Below are 24,280 nucleotides of genomic sequence, written 5' to 3' on the forward strand. Positions count from 1 at the left end.
TATTCTCTAGGGTGTTAGAAAAAAAAATATATAATGTTTGGGGGTTTTAAGTAATTTTCTAGCAGAAAAAACTGTTTTAGTCTTGCAAACACCAAATCTGAAAAACACCTAAGGTCTGGAAGTGGTTAAGGGGCAGATTTCAGCCTTGGCTGTTTTCTTTCAACGACACTTGGCGACTCACACACTAGTGAGCACTTTTTTTTCAAGGGGTTCAACATGTGGCTCCTCGGGTTCGACCACCACTACCTCCATGGGATTTGAATCTGATGCTCTCTGCACTTCAGGAACCCCCCTTTGAGAACATAGTTACATAGTTACATAGTTAGTCAGGTTGAAAAAAGACACAAGTCCATCCAGTTCAACCACAAAAAATAAACAAACAAAATAAAAAACACAGTACAATCCCATACACCAAACTCCATACCCACAGTTGATCCAGAGGAAGGCAAAAAACCCCAGCAGAGCATGATCCAATTTGCTACAGCAGGGGAAAAAATTCCTTCCTGATCCCCCGAGAGGCAATCGGATTTACCCTGGATCAACTTTACCTACAAATCTTAGTACTCAGTTATTTTATGTACATTTAGGAAAGTATCCAGGCCTTTCTTAAAGCAATCTACTGAGCTGGCCAGAACCACCTCTGGAGGGAGTCTGTTCCACATTTTCACAGCTCTTACTGTGAAAAAACCTTTCCGTATTTGGAGGTGAAATCTCTTTTCCTCTAGACGTAAAGAGTGCCCCCTTGTCCTCAGTGTTGACCGTAAAGTGAATAACTCAACACCAAGTCCACTGTATGGACCTCTTATATATTTGTACATGTTGATCATATCCCCCCTAATTCTCCTCTTCTCAAGAGTGAATAAATTCAGTTCCTCTAATCTTTCCTCATAGCTGAGCTCCTCCATGCCTCTTATCAGTTTGGTTGCCCTTCTCTGCACTTTATCCAGTTCTCCGATATCCTTTTTGAGAACTGGTGCCCAAAACTGAACTGCATATTCCAGATGATGTCTTACTAATGATTTGTACAGGGGCACAATTATATCTCTGTCTCTGGAGTCCATACCTCTCTTAATACAAGAAAGGACTTTGCTCGCTTTGGAAACCGCAGCTTGGCATTGCATGTTATTATTGAGCTTATGATCTACCAAGACCCCCAGATCCTTTTCCACTACAGATCCCCCCAGTTGTACTCCCCCTGGCATGTATGATGCATGCATATTCTTATTCCCTAAGTGCATAACTTTACATTTATCAACATTAAACCTCATCTGCCACTCAGTCGCCCAATTAGACAGAGCATTAAGGTCGGCTTGTAAATTGGCGACATCCTGCAAGGACGTTATTCCACTGCATAGCTTGGTGTCATCTGCAAAGACAGAAATGTTACTTTTGATCTCAGACCCAATATCATTTATAAATATATTGAAAAGTAAGGGTCCCAGCACTGAACCTTGGGGTACACCACTGATAACATTGGACCATTCAGAGTAAGAATCATTAACCACGACTCTCTGAATTCTGTCTTTCAGCCAGTTTTCTATCCATTTACAAACTGATATATCCAATCCTGTAGACCTTACCTTACACATGAGCCGTGTGTGCGGAACTGTATCAAACGCTTTTGCAAAATCCAAATATATCATGTCCACAGCCACGCCTCTGTCCAGGGTTTTACTTACCTCTTCATAAAAGGAAATCAGGTTTGTCTGACAACTTATGTCTTTCATGAATCCATGCTGTCTGCTGCTTAAATTGTTTTTTTCCAGCAAGAACTCATCCATGTGGTCTTTTATTAAACGTTCCAGTATCTTCCCAACTATAGAAGTTAGACTAACAGGTCTATAGTTACTTGGTAAAGACTTTGTTACCTTTTTAAATATGGGCACCACATTGGCCCTGCACCAATCCAGTGGTACTATTCCTGTCATTAATGAGTCCCTAAATATTAGATACAGTGGCTTTGAAATGACAGAGCTCAACTCACCTAGGATCCGTGGGTGGATGCCATCTGGTCCAGGTGCTTTATCCACCTTTATTCTGTCTAAATATTTCTGGACCATATCACTTTTGAGCCATTGTGGATTTGGGGCTGTGTCACTCCCACCCCCATTTTGGACATGAGCTCCCCCATGCTCCATTGTATACACAGAGCTGAAGAAAGCATTTAATACATTTGCCTTCTCTTTGTCCCCAGTCACCCACTCTAGATTATTTTGTAAGGGGCCTACATGTTCGGACTTCACCTTTTTACTATTAATATATTTAAAGAATCTTTGGGGGTTTGTCCTACTATCTTTTGCAATCTGTCGTTCATTTTGAATTTTTGCATCCTTGATTTCCTTTTTACATATCCTGTTATATCCTTTGTAACATTTAAACAACACTAGTGTTCCTTCATTTTTATATTTTTTAAAAGCTACTTTCTTATTGTTTATAGCTTTTTTAACTTTGACCGTGAGCCACATAGGTTTTATTTTTAGCCTTTTAAACTTATTGCCCATGGGAACATACTTTGCAGTGAAGTTCCACACAGACTTTTTGAAGAATTCCCATTTCTGTTCTGTGTTCATCGGTGCCAATAGTCCCTCCCAGTCCAAGTCCTGTAGAGCAGCCCTCATCCTTGGAAAATTTGCTCTCTTAAAATTTAGTGTTTTAATATTTCCTATGTATTTCTTGCTTATAGTTAACATTAAATGAAATCATGTTATGATCACTGCTACCCAGGTGTTCCTTTATCTGAACATTAGTAATAAGCTCTGCATGGTTTGAGATTATCAGGTCCAACAGAGCATCATTCCTAGTTGGGGCCTCAATAAACTGCACCATAAAATTGTCCTGCAATAAGTTTTTAAATTTAACTGTCCCAGAAGTGCCATTAATCCAGTCAATTTCTGGGTAGTTAAAATCCCCCATTATTATCACCGTCCCAGCCCTTGCAGCCCTTTCCATCTGTGCAAGGAGCTGAGTCTCCACCTCCTCATTAACATTGGGTGGTTTATAACAAACTCCAATGATTAATTTTGAACTACGCACATCTGTATGCAGTTCCACCCATAATGCTTCAGCCTCATCACACTCTCCATCAACCTGGTTCTCTTTCACGCGTGCTTTGAGGTCACTTCTCACATAGAGACAGACCCCTCCATCAGAGAGATTCCTCTCCTGACACTCTCCCAGAAAGTTGCCTTTTCTAGTGGCCATTACATCTGTCAGACTGGATTCCGAGTTGGCGGCCTTGTCCTGTAAGTCCCCCTACTTGGTCCTATATAGGGATAAAGCGGTGCTACGCCCGCAGCCTTCGCTTCTTCCGAAGGTGGTTTTGGCTTTTCATCTAACTGAGGGCATTGTACTTCCATCTTTGTGTCCTCGGCCGTCGCATCCCAAGGAAGCTGCGTTACATTCCCTAGACGTGGTACGTGCTCTGCGGGTGTATCTGTCTGATATGGCTCAGTTTCGGAGGTCAGACTCACTGTTTGTATCAGTGTCTGGTCCAAAGAAAGGCCTGGCGGTCTTGTCGGCCACCATTTCCCGGTGGATCAGACAGATCGTGATTCAGGCTTACGCCCTGAAAGGGCGGGCGCCTCCCTTTCCTGTCACGGTGCATTCGACCAGGTCAATTGGTGCTTCCTGGGCTTTCCGACATCAAGCGTCTGTCTCACAGGTGTGCAAGGCAGCGACCTGGTTGTCCATTCACACCTTTAAGTTTTACAAGGTTTTACAAGGTTGATGTAAGTGCATCTTCAGATGCTTGCTTCGGCCGAAAGTTTTGCGGGCGGCTGTTTAAAGGTTGCAACTCCTCCGCCAAGGACCACTATTGTGTTGGGGTGAAGTTTGACATTTGATTGCTGTTCCCACCCCTCGTTTTTTTGACACTGCTTGGGGACGTCCCTACAGTCAAGAATATAAGGAAGCTGTGTCCGTCCATGGACAAAAGAGAAAATAGGATTTTTGTACTCACCATAAAATCCTTTTCTCTGAAGTCCATGGACGGACACAACACTCACCCCTCCTTTTTAGGTTTGTACTGCTTTTTGACGAACTGAGCTGCTCTCTACAGTGAGAGGGGTTATGACCAGAGGGACCACCTCCAGGGCTGTTCAGCTTTGCTAAAGATTACGGGCCAGATTCAGAAAGAGATACGACGGCGTATCTCCTTATACGCCATCGTATCTCTGAGTTCCGACGGTCGTATCTATGCGCCTGATTCATAGAATCAGGTTACGCATAGATATCCCTAAGATCCGACAGGTGTAAGTGACTTACACGGTCAGATCTTAGGCTGCAATTTCACGCTGGCCGCTAGGTGGCGCTTCCGTTTGTTTACGTGAGGAATATGCAAATGAGGAGTTATGCCGATTCAGAAACAAACGACTGCCCGGCGCTTTTTTTTTACGTCATTTGCGTTCGGCTTTTTCCGGCGTATAGTTACCCCTGCTATATGAGGCGTAGCTAATGTTAAGTATGGCCGTCGTTCCAGCGCCGAGTTTTGAAATTTTACGTCGTTTGCGTAAGTCGTTCACGAATACGGATGGACGTAATTTACGTTCACGTCGAAACCAATGACGTCCTTGCGACGTCATTTAGAGCAATGCACACTGGGATATGTACACGGAAGGCGCATGCGCCGTTCGTAAAAAACGTCAATCACGTCAGGTCAACACACATTAACATAAAACACGCCCCCCTTCCACATTTGAATTACGCGGCCTTACGCCGCAACAGATACGTTACCCCGCTGTAACTAAGGGTGCAAGTTCTTTATGAATATGAGATACGTTACGCCGGGCGGACAGATACGCCGATGTATCTGAATCCAGCCCTACATGTTTTAACCATTAACATGTCTGCCTAGTCCTCTCCTGATAGACGGAACATAACCCTGCAGTCAAGAATATAAGGAAGCTGTGTCCGTCCATGGACTTCAGAGAAAAGGATTTTATGGCGCGTACAAAAATACTATTTTTTTATCTGAGTATTTGTATTTTTTTTACTGGCCTGCTGGAAAGTCTCCTTTGGAAGTTGTTGTATTATTTTGTATATTGCCCTGCTCATGTACACCTTTTTTTATTATTATTTTTGACTTGTAAGAAGATATAACATGTTTCCTGCCTATGCAAAAAGTTACTTTTATCTAAACGTCAAGCTGTTTTTTTTTTTTAGTTTAGGATACAGTGGAGAAGGATTATAACTTCTGTTTGGTTTGTACTACTATCCGGGGCTCTGTTAGAGAAATAAATACTTGTCCTGCTAACAACGGTTTCACAGAAGTAGGAAACATCTGCAGCAAAAACGTAGACAGTACTACAAATCTGACAGGGGTTCTATTCTCCCCCTACTCTGCTAAAGACAAACATTTCTGTCTATGTTGCTGTTTCATGGTTTCCTTTGCTTGACATGTTAAGGACCGATCCTCAGTAATGACCACCCATGTACATAACCTCCCCCACATACCAATTACCCCAATAAAATGACTGACACCGTTGTGGAGTAAAATTGGCCTTACGGCCTATTTATTTAACAATTTCTATAATTAATTTAAATAACTGTTTTAAATAACTTTATACAACATTTCCAATATCTTGGTGGTCTAAGACAGTGGTCATCAACCCTGTCCTGCAGGGCCCACTAACAGGCCAGGTTTGCAAGATAACTGAAATACATCACAGGTGATATAATTTGCTGCTCAGTGATTGCAGTATTCTAGACTGCATCTCCCCAAGGTAATACAAAAAACCTGGCATGTTAGTGGGCCCTGCAGGACAGGGTTGATGACCACTGGTCTAAGAGACCACAACTCACAACTTGGACACTGGGACAAAAACTATTTAACTTAGGCCTCAGTCGCAAGACCCCGACTCAGAGGCAATACACATGTCCGTTGTGACCTACCAGTTACCCCTTCCTGGTCAACCCTCGTTAACCGGAAGGTACCCGATCACCCCATACCACCTATGGGTACCACCGTTTTCCTAAAACTTCCTGCTTTTCCTCCTCTTCCAGAGACCCAACTCCGCCCCCCACCTACATACAATCTGGGGAGGGTGGGTGGGACGTTTCTCCCTTGATGTAAAATGGAGGAATGACGTAAAGTCACTTCCTCCCTAACTAAAATTCTCCCAGCAGCCCCTCCTATCCCTGAACCACTTCTCCCTTCTTAAAGCAACCTCTCCAGCCACTATCTCCTGCACTGTACCTCCCTGTCATGCCGTCCCTCCGCCTATCGTTTCCCTTTCTGCTCTGGGACTTTCTTTCTGTTTGGTAAAACATTGTTAACAGGACAGTAAGTGAAGGTAAATCTCTCTAATAGAGCCTTAACAGTAAAAACCTCACTGGAATTCTAACTCTTACCCTCTCTATCCAAAACTAGAAAAAAACATTTAGCTATATATACTGTACACTTTAGTACAATAAAAAGTTTTTTCATGTAATTTTGGAAAAAAAAAAAAAAATCCTGATTAAAAATGCCTTTTCCCACCAGGGTACAAAATATGAGATTATTCCAGGACAGTGCTGTGGAGAATGTGTTCAGAGTGGCTGTGTGGTTATTTTGTCCACAGGAGAGAAGGTGGTTTTACCAGTAAGTAATATCTACGTTCACATAGGTTGCTAGTAAAATAAATATATGCATACCTAAATCAAGCCATTGTGTGAGGGAACACACCAACGTTTGAAGAAAAGGAAATTAAATAGGATCTTCACTGTTATGGTATATAAAATTCTAGCAGGGAGGGTTTTATTGCAGAAGAGACTCAGTGGGGTATATTTACTAAAGCTGGATAGTGCAAAATCAGGCTCACTTTTGCATAGACACCAGACAGCTTTCAGGTGTAGTGCTACCCCCTCAGGAGCTGCTGGTTAGATTTGGGACGGCATATTATGTTACCTCTGTGATGTGTCTAGGGATGATGATAATGATGATGAGCAATGACGGAATGTCCAAACAACGGGATGTCGTTTTCTGTGCTTTTATTACTTGCCCAACACGGCAAACAGTCAACTTGAGGTAGCTAGAGAAAGGTTGGTGAAAGGAGAATTTGCAGATTCAGGCCTATGGATAATGGAAGCAGTCCTGCCTCCAATGGGACTTTAACTCACGTCGCCACTCCAGCCGGAGTGGGTATAGTGTACCTGGACAGGCCTCTCACACCGACCTGGCAGCCAGGGTATCACTCGGAACCTTGAGAAGGACAACAAGTCTCTGCCACAGATTTGGCCGAAGTAGAAATAGGAGTGGAACCTCTGCCACAGGCCCTTGCTCTGAAACACAGTTTAGTGAGGTGAGTCCTTCTCAATCAATATAGTTGCCTGAATCTCCCTCAGGTAGTTTTCTCAAATGGTCACCGACCGACAGGTTGCCATCAAACAAACTGTCAGTGTCCAGTCACCTCGATCCCCCATGGATTGTCTAGGCCCTGTTGGATCGCCTGCCTCCGGGCTCACCTCAGACTGACTCCCCATCGAACAGCACAGCTCGCTTGGGATCTTCTTCTGAACTTTGGGGACCCAGTCAGTCACGGGGGCCCCATTTGTAGCTTCAGTTGGTTCTGGCCATCCTGGCCCCGGAACCAAGGACATAGCGTAGCACGTGCGCCCCGGCCTGGTAGGCCATATCGCTGGGGACCGTAATGTGCGCACACCCTAAAGGTGGGTGCCGCACCCGGAACCAGGGACAGGAGAAGAGCCCCGCCAAATGGCGTCTGCCCAAGAAATACCCTCCCCCAGCATGCCCTGCGAGGGAAACACTCCTCTAATTGGCTGCTGGGCAAAAGGGCCTCTGCCTGGACTCCTCTGGCGCCAACTGCCATCCAGAGATGGAAATGTATCTCTGGAGCACAAAATGGAACCACAGAACAGCCCAGCCTGGCAGAAACCCAATCTACACAAATCAACATAGATGAGAGCAAAGCAACTCTCTCATCTCCCTCGAAAATTGAAAGTACACAGGCGCTACACAGGTTTTATTACAAAGCCTAATCGAACAAGCTGAGGTTAGATGCTGATTGGTTTCTATCCAGAAATTACCCTGATTTGGCACTTCCCAGCCTTAGTAAATAAAACCCAGTGTGTCTGTTCTGCAATAAATTCTTCTTACCTGTCTGCTAGCAAGTTTCTTTAGATTGTACACTGAGCTTTGTATGTGCAATTTGGTGCATCTTGGCATGCCTTGGGTGGGAGGAGAAATTAACATCTGTGTGTATATGAGAGAGTTACATCATTCCAGGACAGCAAATCAAGATGGGTGAAGATATTAGAGTATTCAATATGAACACAAATTGTACTCCATCTATTAAGCTAAAAAAAAAAAATTTTTCAAAATAAACATACACTTTGAAAAATACAGTGCCTTAAAAAGTATTCATACCCCTTGGAATTTTCCACATTTTGTTATGTTACAACCAAAAACATAACATAACATGAATTTTATGTGATAGACCAGCACAAATGGGCACATAATTGTGAAGTGGAAGGAAAATCATAAGTGGTTTTCAATTTTTTTTTCAAATAAATAAAGTGTGGTGTGCATTTGTATTCAGCCCCCCTGAGTCACTACTTTGTAGAACAACCTTTCACTATAATTACAGCTGCAAATCTTTTTGGTGATGCCTCTACCATCTTTTTTACATTTAGAGAGTGACATTTTTGCCCAATTCTTCTTTGCAAAATAGCTCAAGCTCTGTCTGGTTGGATGGAGAGCGTCTGTGAACAGCAATTTTCAAGTCTTGCCACAGATTCTTAATTGGATTTACCGTAGGTATGGACTTTGACTGGGCCATTCTAACACATGAATATACTTTGATCAAAATCATTCCATTGTAGCTCTGGCTATATGTTTAGGGTCATTGTCCTGCTGGAAGGTGAACCTCCACTCCATTCTAAAGTCTTTTGCAGACTCTAACAGGTTTTCTCCTAAGATTGTATTTGGCTCCATACATCTTCCCATTAACTCTGACCAGCTTCCCTGTCCCTGCTGAAGAAAAGCAACCCCACAACATGATGCTGCCACCACCATGTTTCATGGAGGGGATGGTGTGTTCATGGTGATGTGCAGTGTTAGTTTTCTGCCACATATAGGGGGTTATTTACTAAAGACAAGTCCACTTTGCACTACAAGTGCACTTGGAAGTGCAGTCGCTATAGATCTGAGGGGGACATGCAAGGAAAATAAAAAAACAGCATTTTAGCTTGTACACGATTGTATAATAAAATCAGCAGAGCTTCCCCTCATTTCACATCTTCCTCTCAGATCAATAGTGATTGCACTTCCAGGTGCACTTTCAGTGGATTTGCCTTTAGTAAATCAACCCCATAGTGTTTCACTTTTAAGCCAGAAAGTTACATTTTCATCTCATCTGACCAGAGCACCTTTTTCCACATGTTTGTTGTGTCCCCCACATGGCTTCTCGGGAACTGCTAACAGGACTTCTTATAGCTTTCTTGCATAAAGACCAAATTTGTGGAGAGCACGACTAAGGCCTCATTCACACTTAGGGCCGTTCGGATCCGTCTGTCACAGACCTGAACGGCCGCTCCATGCATCGCTATGGAGCATCGGATGTCAGCGGAGACATGTCCGACCTGGTCCGACCCGCTAAAAACAGACGTATGGGGGCCACGTCCCCATCTGTCCATGCGGATCGGATCAGGTAAGATCATCAGATCGCTCCATAGGACACAGCAGTGCCCGACAAGCCCCTCTCCGCTCAGTTAGCAGAGAGGAGCTTGTCATCCGTCGGCTCAGCGGAGATCTGTGGACTGATCTCCCGCTGAGCCGACAGGAGCCGACAGGAGCAGGCAGGAGTCCGCCAAGTGTGAATGAGGCCTAATAGTTGTGCTGTAGACCGATTCTCCCACCTGAGCTGGGGATCTCTGTAGCTCCTCCAGGGTTACCATGGGCCTCTTGGCTGCTTCTCTGATTAACGTTCTCCTTGTCCAGCTTGTCAGTTTAGGTGAATGGCCATATCTTGGTAGGTTTGGAGTTGTGCCATACTCTTTCCATTTTCGGATGATGGATTGAGCAGTTCTCCGTGAGATGTTCAAAGCTTGGGATATTTTTTTATACGTAAAAAAGTGTAGCGCTAAAGTGTAAGGAAAATTCTAATAACAAGAATCAAAAAATTTAATAATTTAAAAGAAGAAAAGAACTCACATTTGCAGTGATAAAAAAGCGCTCTTAAAATCAGGGTAACAGTGACATCAGTAGTCCTTCCCGACATGTTAAGTTCCAAAGAACATCATCTGGGGTGATGTTCTTTGGAACGAAACATGTCGGGAAGGACTACTGATGTCACTGTTACCCTGATTTTATGAGCGCTTTTTTATCACTGCAAATGTGAGTTATTTTACTCTTTTAAATAAATGCTGTGAGATACCTTACAGAATTATGCTATGTGCGCCCCTACTTTTCTTCTTTTTCATATCCTATTGGTTGGACCCCATAATATATGACACATAATTGGGAGCCTTTCTATGCTGTGTCTTTATTATTATTGGATTTCCTGGTTGAGTCCCTTGGATTTACAAACCTGGGGTTCTATCGTGATCTCCCAGTATTTGAGGCTTCTGTGGCACCCCTCCATGGTGTACTGATTCGCTTAAAGTCTGATTGACCTAATGGGTATATGCTCATCTAGGTTCAATCATTTTGGTAAGCCTTTTAATATACGGTGGTGGATCTCCTATCAACTTTCCTCCCAAGTAATCACCATTAGAATGGGTTCACTTACTCATTAATGAGACTTTTTCACTTTTTATTTAACTTTCTTTCTGGTGGTCATTACTAGAAAGAGTATAAACACCCATTAATTGGACTTTATATGGACTATGTTTATATATGCCATTTTCGGATGAGTTTTCCTTCACTACGGTGTACACATATGGTGATGTTTATTATTTAATTTTTTGATTCTTGTTATTAGAATTTTTCTCACACTTTAGCGCTACACTTTTTTACAAATTTGTATTGCATTTTTTATCTACTTTGCTGGCTGCTACACTTTGTTATTTTAGAGATAGAGCGGTATATTTTCTTTATATTTTTTTTATATTTTTTTATAACCTAACCCTGCTTTAAACTACCCCAAGACATTATTCTCAACCTGTCTGGTGTGCTCATTGGTCTTCACAATGCTTTTTGTTCCCTAAGGTTCTATAACAAACCTTTGCGGGCTTCACAGAATAGCTGTATATATATTGAGATTAATTTACACAGAGGTAGGCTCTATTTACTAATTAGTAGGGCTGTTACTGATTAAAATTTTCGTGTTCGATTAATCGTTTTTTCTTTTATCGATTAATCGACTAATTTCGATTAACTATAACGCATATGCAGATCCAACTACTTTTAGCTGATCTTCTTGCATTGCAACTCTGCATTAGTCAGTGGTAAATGTGGTATACACTATATACAATCACCCGACACTAGTTAGTTTCCACAATCCATGACTTAACTTCACAGTTCACACATATACATTTTAAATTCAAACTGTAGCACTGACGTAAGTATTTTTTTCTTATTAAACTTTAAGAAAAACGTAGAAAGTTAGTTAAACTTTAATTATAAAACGTATCTAGTATATTGACTGTCAGTCACTTTATAGTAGGCATCACTTTAGCCAGTCACGCATACATACCAGAGTGTTTAAATTTTCTGAAAGCAGACATGAACGCATTTTATTGACAATATACCCTGAAGAACTGAACAGTCTTTCGCACGGAACAGATGTTGCAGATACACAAAGAATAGTCTGCACAAAACTGCTTAGGACAGGAAAACGATGGTTATTTTTGCCCCCTTCCCCTGATGGAGCCCGATGCATCCTCCTGCTCCACAGATGCAAAGGTACCTCAATCCAATGGGTGCAGTTTGCTCTCATCTGGTGACGTCAAGAATTTTGATAGATCTAAAGAATTTTGATCGATTAAAAAAATTTAAGATTAATCGAGGAATTAATCTTACATTTCCCCAGCCCTACTAATTAGATGTCTAAAGGCAGTTGGCTCCACTAGATTTCAATTAGGGTTATCAGAGTAAAGGGGGCTGAATACAAATGCATGCAACATTTTTTAGATATTTATTTGTAAAAAAATTGTAAAACCATTTATTATTTTCCTTCCACTTACCAATTATGTGCCACTTTGTGTTGGTCTATCACATAAAATCCCATTAAAGCACATTTACGTTTTTGGTTGTGATATGACAAAATGTGTAAAATCTCAAGGGGTAGGAATACTTTTTCAATGCACTGTAGGCTTTAGTATTTCAACCCAGTGTCTATATGCTTATGCATTTTAGGGCCAACCTCTCATTTGGAAACATAGGCCAATCCCTATTAGAGACCATCCAAAAATGTAATCAAATAATAGAATAGACACTTGCGGTTCGTTTCTCTTCGATTTCCTTATTTAGAAATCCAGATCTATCTGAAATAGTAAAAAATTTAAACAAATCCAAAATAACGACACAAAATTTGGCCAATTTTCGAATCGAATTAGAAAATGTATTTGAATTCAAAATTATATTTAAAATTAAAGAATAGAATAAAAGAAAATAAAGGAATAGAATAGATTAGAGTAAAACAGAACCAAATATAAAAATAAAGAATAGAATACAATATAATATAAAATAAAATAAAGGAATAGAATAAAATTATAATGGAAAATAAAGGAATAGAAAAGAATAGTATAGAAAATAAAAGACTGAAATACAATATGATAGAAGCTAAAAGAATAGAATACAATTATAGTACAAAATAAAGGAATAGAAAAGACAGTATAGAAAATAAAAGAATAGAAAAAAATAATAGAATAGATTAAAATAGAAAGAATACAACCATCTTCTGAAATTCGAATGTCAAATAGAATACATTTGAATGCCAATTCGAATACAAAACAAATTTCCGAAAACAAATAAAAAAAATTTAACTAAACAAAATTATTTAAATACTGAATCAAAACAAAACACATTTTTTCGTTCTGCACATGTTAATAATAGAATATCTGAACACTGTCTGAACTTTTCAACTGTGTAACCTTGCCCAATGCAGCCCACTGTTTAGACAAGGGAGTTTGCCTTTATGTTCAATTTACACAACGTGTCACAGTAGTGTTTTCTAAGAATAAGGCCCTTTAACACTAACGGACCAATCAGGTCCACCTGTCAGTTTTTCAGGCGGACCCGATTGGACCATCCATTGCTCTCTATGGAGTGGCGGATGTCAGCAGACATGTTTCTGCTGACACCCGCCGACATCCTTCAGATCTTGTCTGCTAAAAACAGAAGGTTGGGGATCCGTTTCCCATTCGTCCGGCGGATCGTATGACAGTTGGATGGAAATGGAAAGGTGATCTGTTTTCATATGACAGCCTATAGAGATGATCATTGGAGCAGACACGGACCTGTCATGCATCTGCTCAACAGGTATCAGCGGAGAGGTCCCCTGCTGAGTGGGCAGACCTGCTGGCAGACTACACTAATGTGAACTTGGCCTAAGTAGGACATGCATTACTTTTTTTATCGTAACTCACTTCGGGTTGTTGTGACACACAATATTGCAACATGTTGTGGAGCGTATAGTTAAAGAAAATGTTATTTTGGAAATTCAATAAAGTTTTCACTCAAGATTCACCCGCTTTCACCCCAAATTCACCTATTTTTCACATAGGATCAATTAGAAAAATGTGTGAATTTTGGTTGAAAGTTGTGTGCATCTTGAATGAAAGCTTTGACCAATTGACCTCTAAAATGGTATTCACAAAATATTTTGGTTCTGGTTAAAAAAAAAAAAAAATACCCAATGTTTACCATTGTGCACTAAGAGCCGGTTCACACTGGGGCAACTCATCAGGCGACTCAGCCGCCTGACAAGTCGTGTCCCGTTCTATTAAATAGAACCGTTCTAATAGGAGCGACACAAGTCGCTCCGACTTAAAAAAAGGTTCTTGTACGACTTTGGGGGCGACTCGGGGTGACTTGCATTGACTTCTATACAGAAGTCATTTTGCAAGTCGCATCTGAAGTTGTCTTCAGGTCGCCTTGCCGAGTCGCCCCCAAAGTAGTGCCGCCCCAGTGTGAACCGGGTCTTAGGGGTCTGTTTATCTTCTTTTTTTTTTTCACCAACAATTCTTCTTTCTATTTTTGCGCAGCACTTTACAATATTAGGGCAAACAGTAAAAATAAAAATATTCAGCGCTGAAACAACAATAAAATAAAGTAAAAATTGCAAGCCAGCACTCGGGGTGAATTCATAAAAAATCCCAAACATAGTAATAAAACAGTGCAGCGCTGAAAAAATCTAAGTAATAATAACACTATTGAACAATCATGTCCATATAAAATAAGAAAAGTCCATAAGTGCATGTGAGAGAGCACAAAAATAATCGCAGCATGCAATGTGGATGTGAAAAACAGGTGACCAGAAATCCCTCCACCGCACACAGATTGGCCTCTCACCTCACAGGTTCGACTTGCAATAGGTCATGGGACATAAAATCTCACAGTAAAGGTCCTGCTAGTAAACCATCCATCCGATCAGCAGCATTCAGCACAGCAATCCACACTGAGGTCATGGAGCGGAATCCTGAACTTTACTCCACCGTACATAAATAGATATAAAAAAGACGATCTAGTGCTCTCTGAATCCAGAATTTATTTTAAATAAAAGCATAGGAGTAAATACTCACATATAATAGCACTCAGATGTGAGTGCTAACAGATACAGCATGTAGGAAACGACAAAAACAAACAGCGGTGATCGTGGGTGACGTCTGGCGTGGCTCCTCCCCATATGAATGTTCATTTGACATTCTACCAGTGTATGGCTGTGTTGTTTGTGTTTTGTTTGTTTTTTTGTCAGGCTTTTCTTAAATTTTTCTGCAAATTGTTTGCTCTCTGTCCTACACTGGCTATGCTTACTCCCCCATTGCATCTATAGCGGAAGTCATGATTGGCACAGAAGCTGGAATTGCAACCATGTCTGCTACAGTAAATAGCCATTTACAATATCCATCAAAAATGTATGTATATTGTTAACATTTCAAATTATATGTGAACTTGTTGGTCTGCACAATATAATTTTTTCTTGCAGTTGTATATGGCTTGTAGATTACTGTGGGGGTTATTTACGAAAGGCAAATACACTTTGCACTGAAAGTGCACTTGGAAGTGCAATCGCTGTCCATCTGAGGGAAATGAGGGGAAGCTGCTGATTTTATCATCCAATCATGTACAAGCTAAAATGCTGTTTTTTTATTTCCTTGCATGTCCCCCTCTCAGATTTACAGTGACTGAACTTCCAAGTGCACTTTCAGTGGAAAGTGGATTTGCCTTTAGTAAATAACCTCCTATGTTTGTATTGTTAAGCAATTCTATGACTTTTAGGGATATATAGGTAGTGTACTATTGTTACTTATATACACTGAATTCAGTATAATATAGGAGAAAATAAATGAATTCTGATCTTTTTTATTTTTTATTTTTAGGATGGAAGTGCTATTCCTGATGACTACTGTACATACTATCTTTGTACTCAAGTAAATGGTTTCTACGTCACCAATATTAAAATAGGCATCTGTGAATATAACAGCAGTGCAGACTGTGGGCCTGTGAGTTAAAAAAGTTGAATTTGAACTTTGCTTAGTCGTATTTTGGCCTTCATATTATTTATATTTAGTCATTAACAGTTTTAAAATAATATAGGAGGAGCTCCTGTCTGGATGAAAACATTTAAAGTGACATTTATTATAAGGACATTTGCCAGTGTCCAGGGATCCCAAGATGTCGGCACCCTTCGTTAATTGGCTTTGGGTGCAGGCGCTAGCATTGTAAGTAAGGGAAACTGGCAGTGAACCCTTCAGACTTCACAGCTGGTTTCCTTCTGTGTATGTGCGAGTCACACTGAGCATTCTGAATGGTCCTGCTTTCTTCTGGGATCTGCGTGTGTACCAGAAGGCAGCGGGGGGGAGGAAGGTGCTGGAAATGAACGTAGATTGATGATAGGCGATCTTACCCATGAGTGGGAGCAGGTACCTGTCAAAACCAGGTACCCGCTCCCCCCCCCCGAAAAAGTATCAAATGCGGCAGTGGGGGGCGGGGGGAGTGGGGGCGAACAAGCTGAGCTTCCCCTTTTGGGTGGAGCTCCACTTTAAGGAATATATAAATGTTGTATAAAGTCACCAATAGATATATTGTTAGCACAAAACATCATAGAGTGTGTGCTTATATAAAAAATGGCTATGAAATAGGTCGTAAGGGCTCGGCCACATGGGCATTAGATATGGTGACTTGCTGCAGGCATTTATGTACCGTATTTGCCGGTGTATAAGACGACCGAGCGTATAAGACGACCCCCTAATTTACTTTTTTTTTAAGATTTTTTGCCTGTACTCATCGTATAAGACGACCCCCCTTCCGAGGCTTCCGACGCTTCATATTTCTTCCTTCTTGAAGCCATATTATTCTTCATTGTTGCTGGAGCTGGAGCCAATCACGGCGGGCGATGTATTCTATTAATGAATACAAAGCCTGCTTGGATTGGCAGAGGCTGTAACATTATCATCCCACGCATCTCTGACTCTCAAAGTCAATCCGAGCAGGCTCTGTATTCATTTGAATACAACTCTCACCGGGATTGGCTAAGCGGTATATACTGTATGTATCCGAAGCTACATACAGTATTACCGCACATCCAGCAGGCATCTGAGCAGCTGACCCAGCGTATAAGACGACCCCTGCTTTTTGGCCAGTTTTTTTAAATGTAACATGTAGTCTTATACGCCAGCAAATACAGTACTTCTTTCACTATGCATTTCTATATGTCTTTGAAGGATATAGAATGCAGTGCTTTTAAATGTATAAACTGGATTGTAGAGAGTGGTGTTTATTGCTGCTTTTGTCATATATTGATTTTTTGTGCTGCATGTCCTATAGTTTTTAATATTATTTTGTAAATGCAAATCAGTTCAAAACCAAGCAAACACAAGATTTTATCTTTACTTAACCACTTGCCGACCGCCTCACGATAATATACATCGGCAGAATGGCACGGCATTGATTCATGACCACCCCCTCACAATTGCTCCTGATGAATGAGAACCTTCCTCTGCTTCTGTAACTGTAAACAAAAGCAGAGGAAGTGATGTCACTCTCCTTGTGTCTGTCTTTTCGTCTGGCGCAGAGGAGAGAAGTCATTTTACAGTGAGTTGCACCAACAGACCACTGACACCAGTACACGTAGGCACACTTTTAACTCCCCAGTCACCGCCCGATCACCCCCTGTCACAGTGTCACTGATTGCAGTGTTAATTTTTTTACTGATCACTGCATTTGGTATCATTTGTGACTGTAAAAAGTGTTAGGGCAGTTAGTGGTAGGGCCCTTTAGGTTTAGGGTACCCCCTAGCCCCCCCTAATAAATATTTTTTCTGATCACCGTTTTAGTGTTGCGGGTGATGCTAGTTAGTCCCACCCAAGTGCAGTATCGATCGATCACTGTCACTTACAAAACACTAAACACATAACTGCAGAGTCAGGCCTGATCCCTGCGATCGCTAACAGTTTTTTTTGGTAGCATTTGATACAGTTGCTGACAGCCTAGGAGATTTTTTTTTCCTGTGAATCTTACTACTGTACCAGTAAATTTAGAGCCCAAAATGGCAAATCGAAGGTACAGTAGTGAAGAGGCCTACACATTTCTGAGCATGACAGACAGTGAAGAGGAAGTCACTCATCTGTCAGATTCAGGCTCAGAATACGATTCTATAGACGACAGCGGCTCCATGACAGATAGCTCTGACAATGGAGTTGTGGTCCCTGCCAAGGTCAGGAGTACCTGACCACATTCTTCTTCTGCTGTTGTTGAGGTGCAAGAACCGCAGGGCTCTTGTATGGAGCAGAGGAGTACTAGTGCCGCTCATCCTTCTGGTGAACTGGCAAGCACCAGCGGCCTAGTACACCCTGGCAGGTCAAGAGACCTGATTTTTCTCTGCTACAGATACACTCACAGGTCTCCTCCCCACTCCCAACCTGTTACTGAACAGCAAAAAGAGGAGCAGCAGACAGATGGGCTCATCTCTCTGTCACTCTGTTGTCCCCTCCAAGAGTCTTGTGCTAGCACAAGAGCAATTCAGCACAACTGAATCAGATTCTTGTGTTACTTCTCCTCTCCCAGTTTATACTGTACAAGTGTTTCTGAACTGCATTAATTTGCATCTTATATACTGTACCTGTCTGCAATTCAGTTTTAAAGCATGCTGCACCTGACCTTCTTTTGAGTCATATTTGAAGTATCTAAAACACATTATTTGACTGTGATCCTCTTGTTCAGTGTTCATTTGTGTTTACTTTTGCACATGCCATGCATCTCATTGTAGATGTAGCATATCTTAAGCTGCTGCATTTCAACAGCTTTTATCTGCGCAGTCAGTGGATATGCAAATTAAAGCAACTGAAATGCATCTCAAATGTGAGCCAATTTTCCAAAAGCATGCTGCATTTACCTAGCTTCTGAGACTAATGATCCTGAATGCTAACCCATAGATGTCTCTAGTGCAGTGGTTCTCAACTCCTGTCCTCAGGACCCACTAACAGGCCAGATTTTAAGTATTACCTTGGGGAGATGCAGACTAGAATACTGAGCAGCAAATGATATCACCTGTGATGTATTTCAGTTATCTTGCAAACCTGGCCTGTTAGTGGGCCCTGAGGACAGGAGTTGAGAACTACTGCTCTAGTGCTTTATTGAAAAATTGTAACAATAATGTTGTGATGTATTTTTGCTTGTGCATATAAGCAAATGTAAGAATTGTGCTTTTATCTGTACATAATGCAAAAAATAAAAATAAAATCTGTGCTAATGGTAAAAAAAAGTTGTAAATAAGGCTCCATGCACACTGAAGCTGATAAACTGTAGTTTATTGGCGTTTTGGCTTTTTTTTTTTTAAAGCCCATAAACTGAACTCTATGTTAGCCTATGTGCCCATGCACACCTGGGCGTTTTTTAGAGTTAATGAGCTTTGGAGTTTATTGGCTTTTTTCTAAACGCCCGAAATTTGCGTTCAAAGTGCAGTTTTTCGGTGGAAAAAAACGCAAAAAAATGCAAGACGCTCATAAACGCTCAAAAACACTTCAGCGTTTTTTAGCGTTTTTTATCCATTGAAAAAAAAAAGCTACACTGAAAAACGCTCATTAAAGCTATTGCAAAAGTGCTAAAAAAAGTTGAAAGGCTCCCTGCAAAGCTGCTGACATTTTTTTATAGCTTTTTTTTAGCTTCAATGTGCATGGGGCCTAAAGCTGCTGAACACAATATCCCGACTTGACATCAAAGAAACAAAATACAAATAGTGCAACGCTAAAATATATAAAAAACATGTAATATATAAATTGTGATTTCAGGAAACTTATATACTCCCAAAAAAGATTTTATGGATATTCCAAGATGATATGTTAGGATGAGGAGTCCTACATGTCATGATAGTAGTAGAAAAGCAAGACAAAGTAGGTGTCACCAGCCAAACCCTTTCACCTCCTGGTAGATGTTGTTAAATTCTCAATATTACATGTTTTATTGCATGTGTTTTTATACATTTTAGTGCTGCACTATTTGTATTTTGTATCTGTACATAATGTCAGTTTCAGCAAGCCTGTCATTTTTTCATAGACATATTTCTTCCATGCAACCACAGGTGAATCCCTCCCACCAAGCCATTGTGTTCTCCCACTGGGAGAACACATGAATATTGCTGGCAGCTATAACAGCCGCTAGCAATAATCACATGTAAAATCTGTCAGGCCGCTTGTACACAAGTTGATCAACTTGGGTACATTCAGCCTGCCCATACATGGTTCGAATCTTGGCTGGTTCCTGTTTATGGCCAGCTTTAGTTAACCCTGATTAGTTCTAATTCACGTCTTCCTCACTATTTCACCTAAGCTGTGTTTTTTTCCTATTTGTATGAAACATATGCACATTTTACCAATCTTAAGCAAAGCCAAATTTTCAAGCCTCTATTTCATTGTAAATATTCTCATCATGCTTTGTGCCAGAAACATAGTTTTAGAGCATTTTAAAAGGGACAGATCGCTGAATAAAAATGCACATTTGATGAGTTGTGGGTTATGGATAATAGTTTTCATTTTTTCCTATTGAAATGTCAATGAAAACCTGCCTGTTTTTTATTATGTTAATCATGACTAAATTGCACTGTTGTAAACGTTTTGCAACCTGTCATTTCTGAACCCTGGCTGCAAACTGGTTCAGCTCCGCAGGAGGAGAAGATGTGTGTGTGTTTGGGGAGAGACACTTTGGCATCTTTAGGCCTCGTACACACGACCGAGGAACTCGTCGGGCGAAACACATCGTTTTCCTCGTCGAGTTCCTTATTAGGCTTGTCGAGGAACTCGACAAGCTTGCTTTGCGTACACATGGTCAAGACAAAATCTCCTACAACACATACAACGGCAGGGGAAGTTCGATTCCACTGGCACAACTCTTGGGGCTGGCTTTGCTAATCTCATGAGTTTGCGTGTTAAGTAAAAGTTTGGTAAGAGACAATTTGCACTTTTCAGTCTGTTACAGCGTGAAAAATGTGTTCTCTCCATTACAAATGCAACTTTTACTCCTGTCTCATACTTTATTCTGAGCAAGCGTGGGTTTCTTAGCATACACCCGCTCGAGTTTCTCGTCGAAAACCAGCCCGACGAGGAACTCGACGAGCAAATTGAGACTTCCGTCGAGGAAAAAGAGAACTTGCTGTCTTTTTTGCTCATCGAGTTCCTTGACAGTTTCCTCAATGAAAAATGTACACACGACCGGTTTCCTCAGCAAAAAAGCTCTGCCACCAAGTTTCTTGATGGATTCTGCCGAGGAAACTGGTCGCGTGTACGAGGCCTTAGGGTCAGAGGTTCTTGTCCTGATTCTGCCTCTTGCACCTAGCAATATAAGCTTCTTTATTGGTTATAGAGCTTTAAAGCATTGAACTGAGGAATGCTGGGGTTTTGCCCAAGATTTAGGTGTTATTTGGGCACTAGGGTGCCCACGTGTCCCGGATTGCCCCGGACTGTCCCGCAATTGACAGGTTTGTCCCGTGTCCCGGGCACCTTCGTTCCGGAACAATACAGTGTCAACGGAATGAAATAGAGGACACAGCCACCCCCTAGGGTGCCCACGTGTCCCGGATTGCCCAGGACTGTCCCGCAATTGACAGGTTTGTCCCGTGTCCCGGGCACCTTCATTCCGGGACAATACAGTGTCTCGGAATGAAATAGAGCACACAGCCACCCCCTAGGGTGACCACGTGTCCCGGATTGCCCAGGACAGTCCCGCATTTTGCAGGTCTGTCCCGGGCACCTTCATTCCAGGACAATACAGTGTCCCAGAATTGTGATTTGTTACAGCACAAGCTGATTTTTGGGAAGGGAGGGTGTCCCTGAATGGTAGTTTGGAAATGTGGTAACCCTACTGGGCACTCTTTGGCCTCATACACATGACCGAGGAACTCGACGGGCGAAACACTTTGTTTTGCTCGTCGAGTTCCTTGTAAAGCCGTCGAGAAACTCGACAAGCCAATTTTCTCCATTCCCGTCAAGGAAATAGAGAACATGCTCTCTTTTTGGCTCGTCGAGTTTCTCGACAGTTTCCTCGACGAAAATGTACACACGACCGGTTTCCTCGGCAAAAAAATATCTCCCAGCAAGTTTCTTGCTGGTTTTTGCCGAGAAACTCGGTCGTGTGTACGAGGCCTGAGGCTCGGTTCACACTGGACCAGCTACAGATCACACAGGAACATTGTGCGTCCCCATTCTCAGGTTCAGGGATGAAACGGAGCCAAAGACGCACAGCGTGTCTGTGCAGTGCGCTCCGCAGCCGCCCCAGAGTTATGGGAACCAGCTCCATTCTACTGCTATGCAAATTGGATGCGGGGAAAACCACATCCAATTCGGAACCCAGCCTAAAAGATACATAAATGTACAGGCTCCTTTGTATGCCTATTTTAAATGTGTCAGTTGTGTGTGTGTGTGGGGGGGGGGGGGGGGGTTGGTACGTGACATGTTTGGTTCTATGACAAGTGGTATCTAAGCCTCAGTTCACACTTTGAATGATGAGTGATTCAGTGCGTTGCAATTTGAGCCTATTGATTTTGAATGGGCTCAAATCGCTCTGCATCACACAAACAGCAACAGGATCGCATGGTACATTTGTACCATGTGATCTAGTGCAGGGACCAGCATTTGGGGTGTCGTTAACATTGACACCTGCTGCAAATTGCAGCTGCAGTGCATTTTGAACTCAGTGACATCCTGAAACTGGGTTTCCTGAATAGCATTCTAGTGTGAACCTAGCCTAAATGTATGAAAATTGCACATCTAAATAAATGTTATGATTAATTAGGAATACAACTGTATCTAAACCCAAGAACAAAACTTTGATTTATTGCAACTTTCTAGACCTTGGACGTGGTGGCTGCATTTGTTTGCTTTTTTCCAGGCAGAGTACATTTTCTTCAAGTATAGTAAAAATACCTGTTGATCCTGATCGAAACCCAGAGTTCTTGGAAATTGCAGTGCACTAATATGAAATCTCAAACAATGTTATCCGCTTTCACAGCCGCAGTATCTTCTGTACACTACACCCCCTCCCCCCCTTTCATTGTTATGAAGATAAGGAAAGAGGGAAGTGTTCTGTTGTCCTAACATACATTTGTCCTTTGGTGACGCTGCTCTTCAATACATTTGTGAGCATTGTGGGATACGAATTGTGTTAAGCCTCATATAGATGGGCATACTGATCTGCAATGCCCATGGGTAGGGCCATCTTCAGTTGCCCAGGTTGCACAGGTGTTCCGTGCAAGGGTGTGCAGGCAGCTTGTTGAAATTGATGATAGGCAGCCGGGTGCACATACTTGCATGAACCTCCACACTCCACACACATTCCGATGTATAGAACACCTGTGTATTCCAGGCGGCTGAAGATGACCCCTGTATAGGTGTATGGATTTTTACACCAATGGGAGTGAGGCTTTACTGGATGGATCACTAGGTAAAAATAAAGGAAGAAAAGTCTAAAAAAAAGAAAACGAATGCAGTCACGGCATCTAAGGACTGGTAAACTTGGATTTAGATACACTTTAAATTTCATCTGTAATGCTGCTAGTTTCTAGAATTTCTAGAGATTCTATAACATTGACCAATGTATTGTCCTGCTAACAGGGTCAGGAGTTTGTGAAAAATAAAGGCGAGTGTTGTGGAAGATGCAAACAAACTCAGTGTGTGGTTATTTCTGCAAATGGAGCTGTCATTCTCCTGATGGTGAGTCCTAAGATCTTTACTATATCAATGTCAATTATGAATGTGCAAATGCCAATTATTTACAAATGACTATGAATGCACCTGTTGGTTAAAAATTTTGGGCCAGATTCACAGAGCAAGTACGCCGGCGTATCTACTGATACACCGGCGTACTTTCAAATTTGCCGCGTCGTATCTTTAGTTTGAATCCTCAAACCAAGATACAAGGGCTTTTGGCTTCGATCCGACAGGCGTACGGCTTCGTACGCCTTAGGATCGTAGGTGCAATACTTCGGCGCCCGCTGGGTGGAGTTTGCGTCGTTTTCCGCGTCGGGTATGCTAATTAGCTTTTTCCGTCGATCCACGAAGGTACGCGCGGCCGTCGCAGGCATCGGACACACGGCAGTCTATTGGAAGCTTCCCAGTTTGCAATTGGCTGATTGCAAGCTGGGAAGCTGTTTTGCCCGTGTTAAAGGGGTTGTAAAGGTTCATTTTTTTTTTTCTAAATAGGTTCCTTTAAGCTACTGCATTGTTGGTTCACTTACCTTTTCCTTCGATTTGCCTTCTAAATGTTTTTTTCTTTGTCTGAATTTCTCACTTCCTGTTTCTCCTCAGTAAGCTTGCCACCATCATCCAAGCTATTCTGGCTGGAGGTTAGTCAGCCAGAACAGCTTACTGAGGAGGAACAGAAAGTGAGAAATTCAGACAAAGAAAACAAAGAAAAAAAAATTTAGAAGGGAAATCGAAGGAAAAGGTAAGTTAACCAACAATGCACTAGCTTAAAGGAACCTATTTTGAAAATAAAAAATGAACCTTTACAACCCCTTTAAGGGAGGGTTCGGGGAACAAGCACTGCGCCCGCAAACACTCCCACTCCTCACTCATTCGTATGTGGCCTCATTTATGATTTTTTAATTGGTGGGGAGTCTGGGGGCGGAGAAAGACTGGGCGGTGCTTTTTCCGGTTTCCCGGCTCACTTCTGTGTGGAGAGCAGTGGCTTTAC

General features: G+C 41.8%; 1 protein-coding gene across 1 annotated transcript in view; it reads left to right on the forward strand.

Moving 5' to 3' along the window:
* Positions 1–24,280, forward strand: part of LOC120916792 (mucin-2-like) — a 59,739-nt gene that overhangs the window by 1,562 nt on the left and 33,897 nt on the right. The window contains exons 2-3 of the mRNA XM_040327728.1: positions 15,478–15,600; positions 23,200–23,298. Of these exons, the coding sequence (XP_040183662.1) occupies positions 15,478–15,600; positions 23,200–23,298 (222 nt within the window). The remainder of the gene's footprint in view (positions 1–15,477; positions 15,601–23,199; positions 23,299–24,280) is intronic.

The sequence above is a fragment of the Rana temporaria genome, chromosome 11 (genome assembly GCF_905171775.1).
Source record: "Rana temporaria chromosome 11, aRanTem1.1, whole genome shotgun sequence".
Classification (NCBI taxonomy): Eukaryota; Metazoa; Chordata; class Amphibia; order Anura; family Ranidae; genus Rana; species Rana temporaria.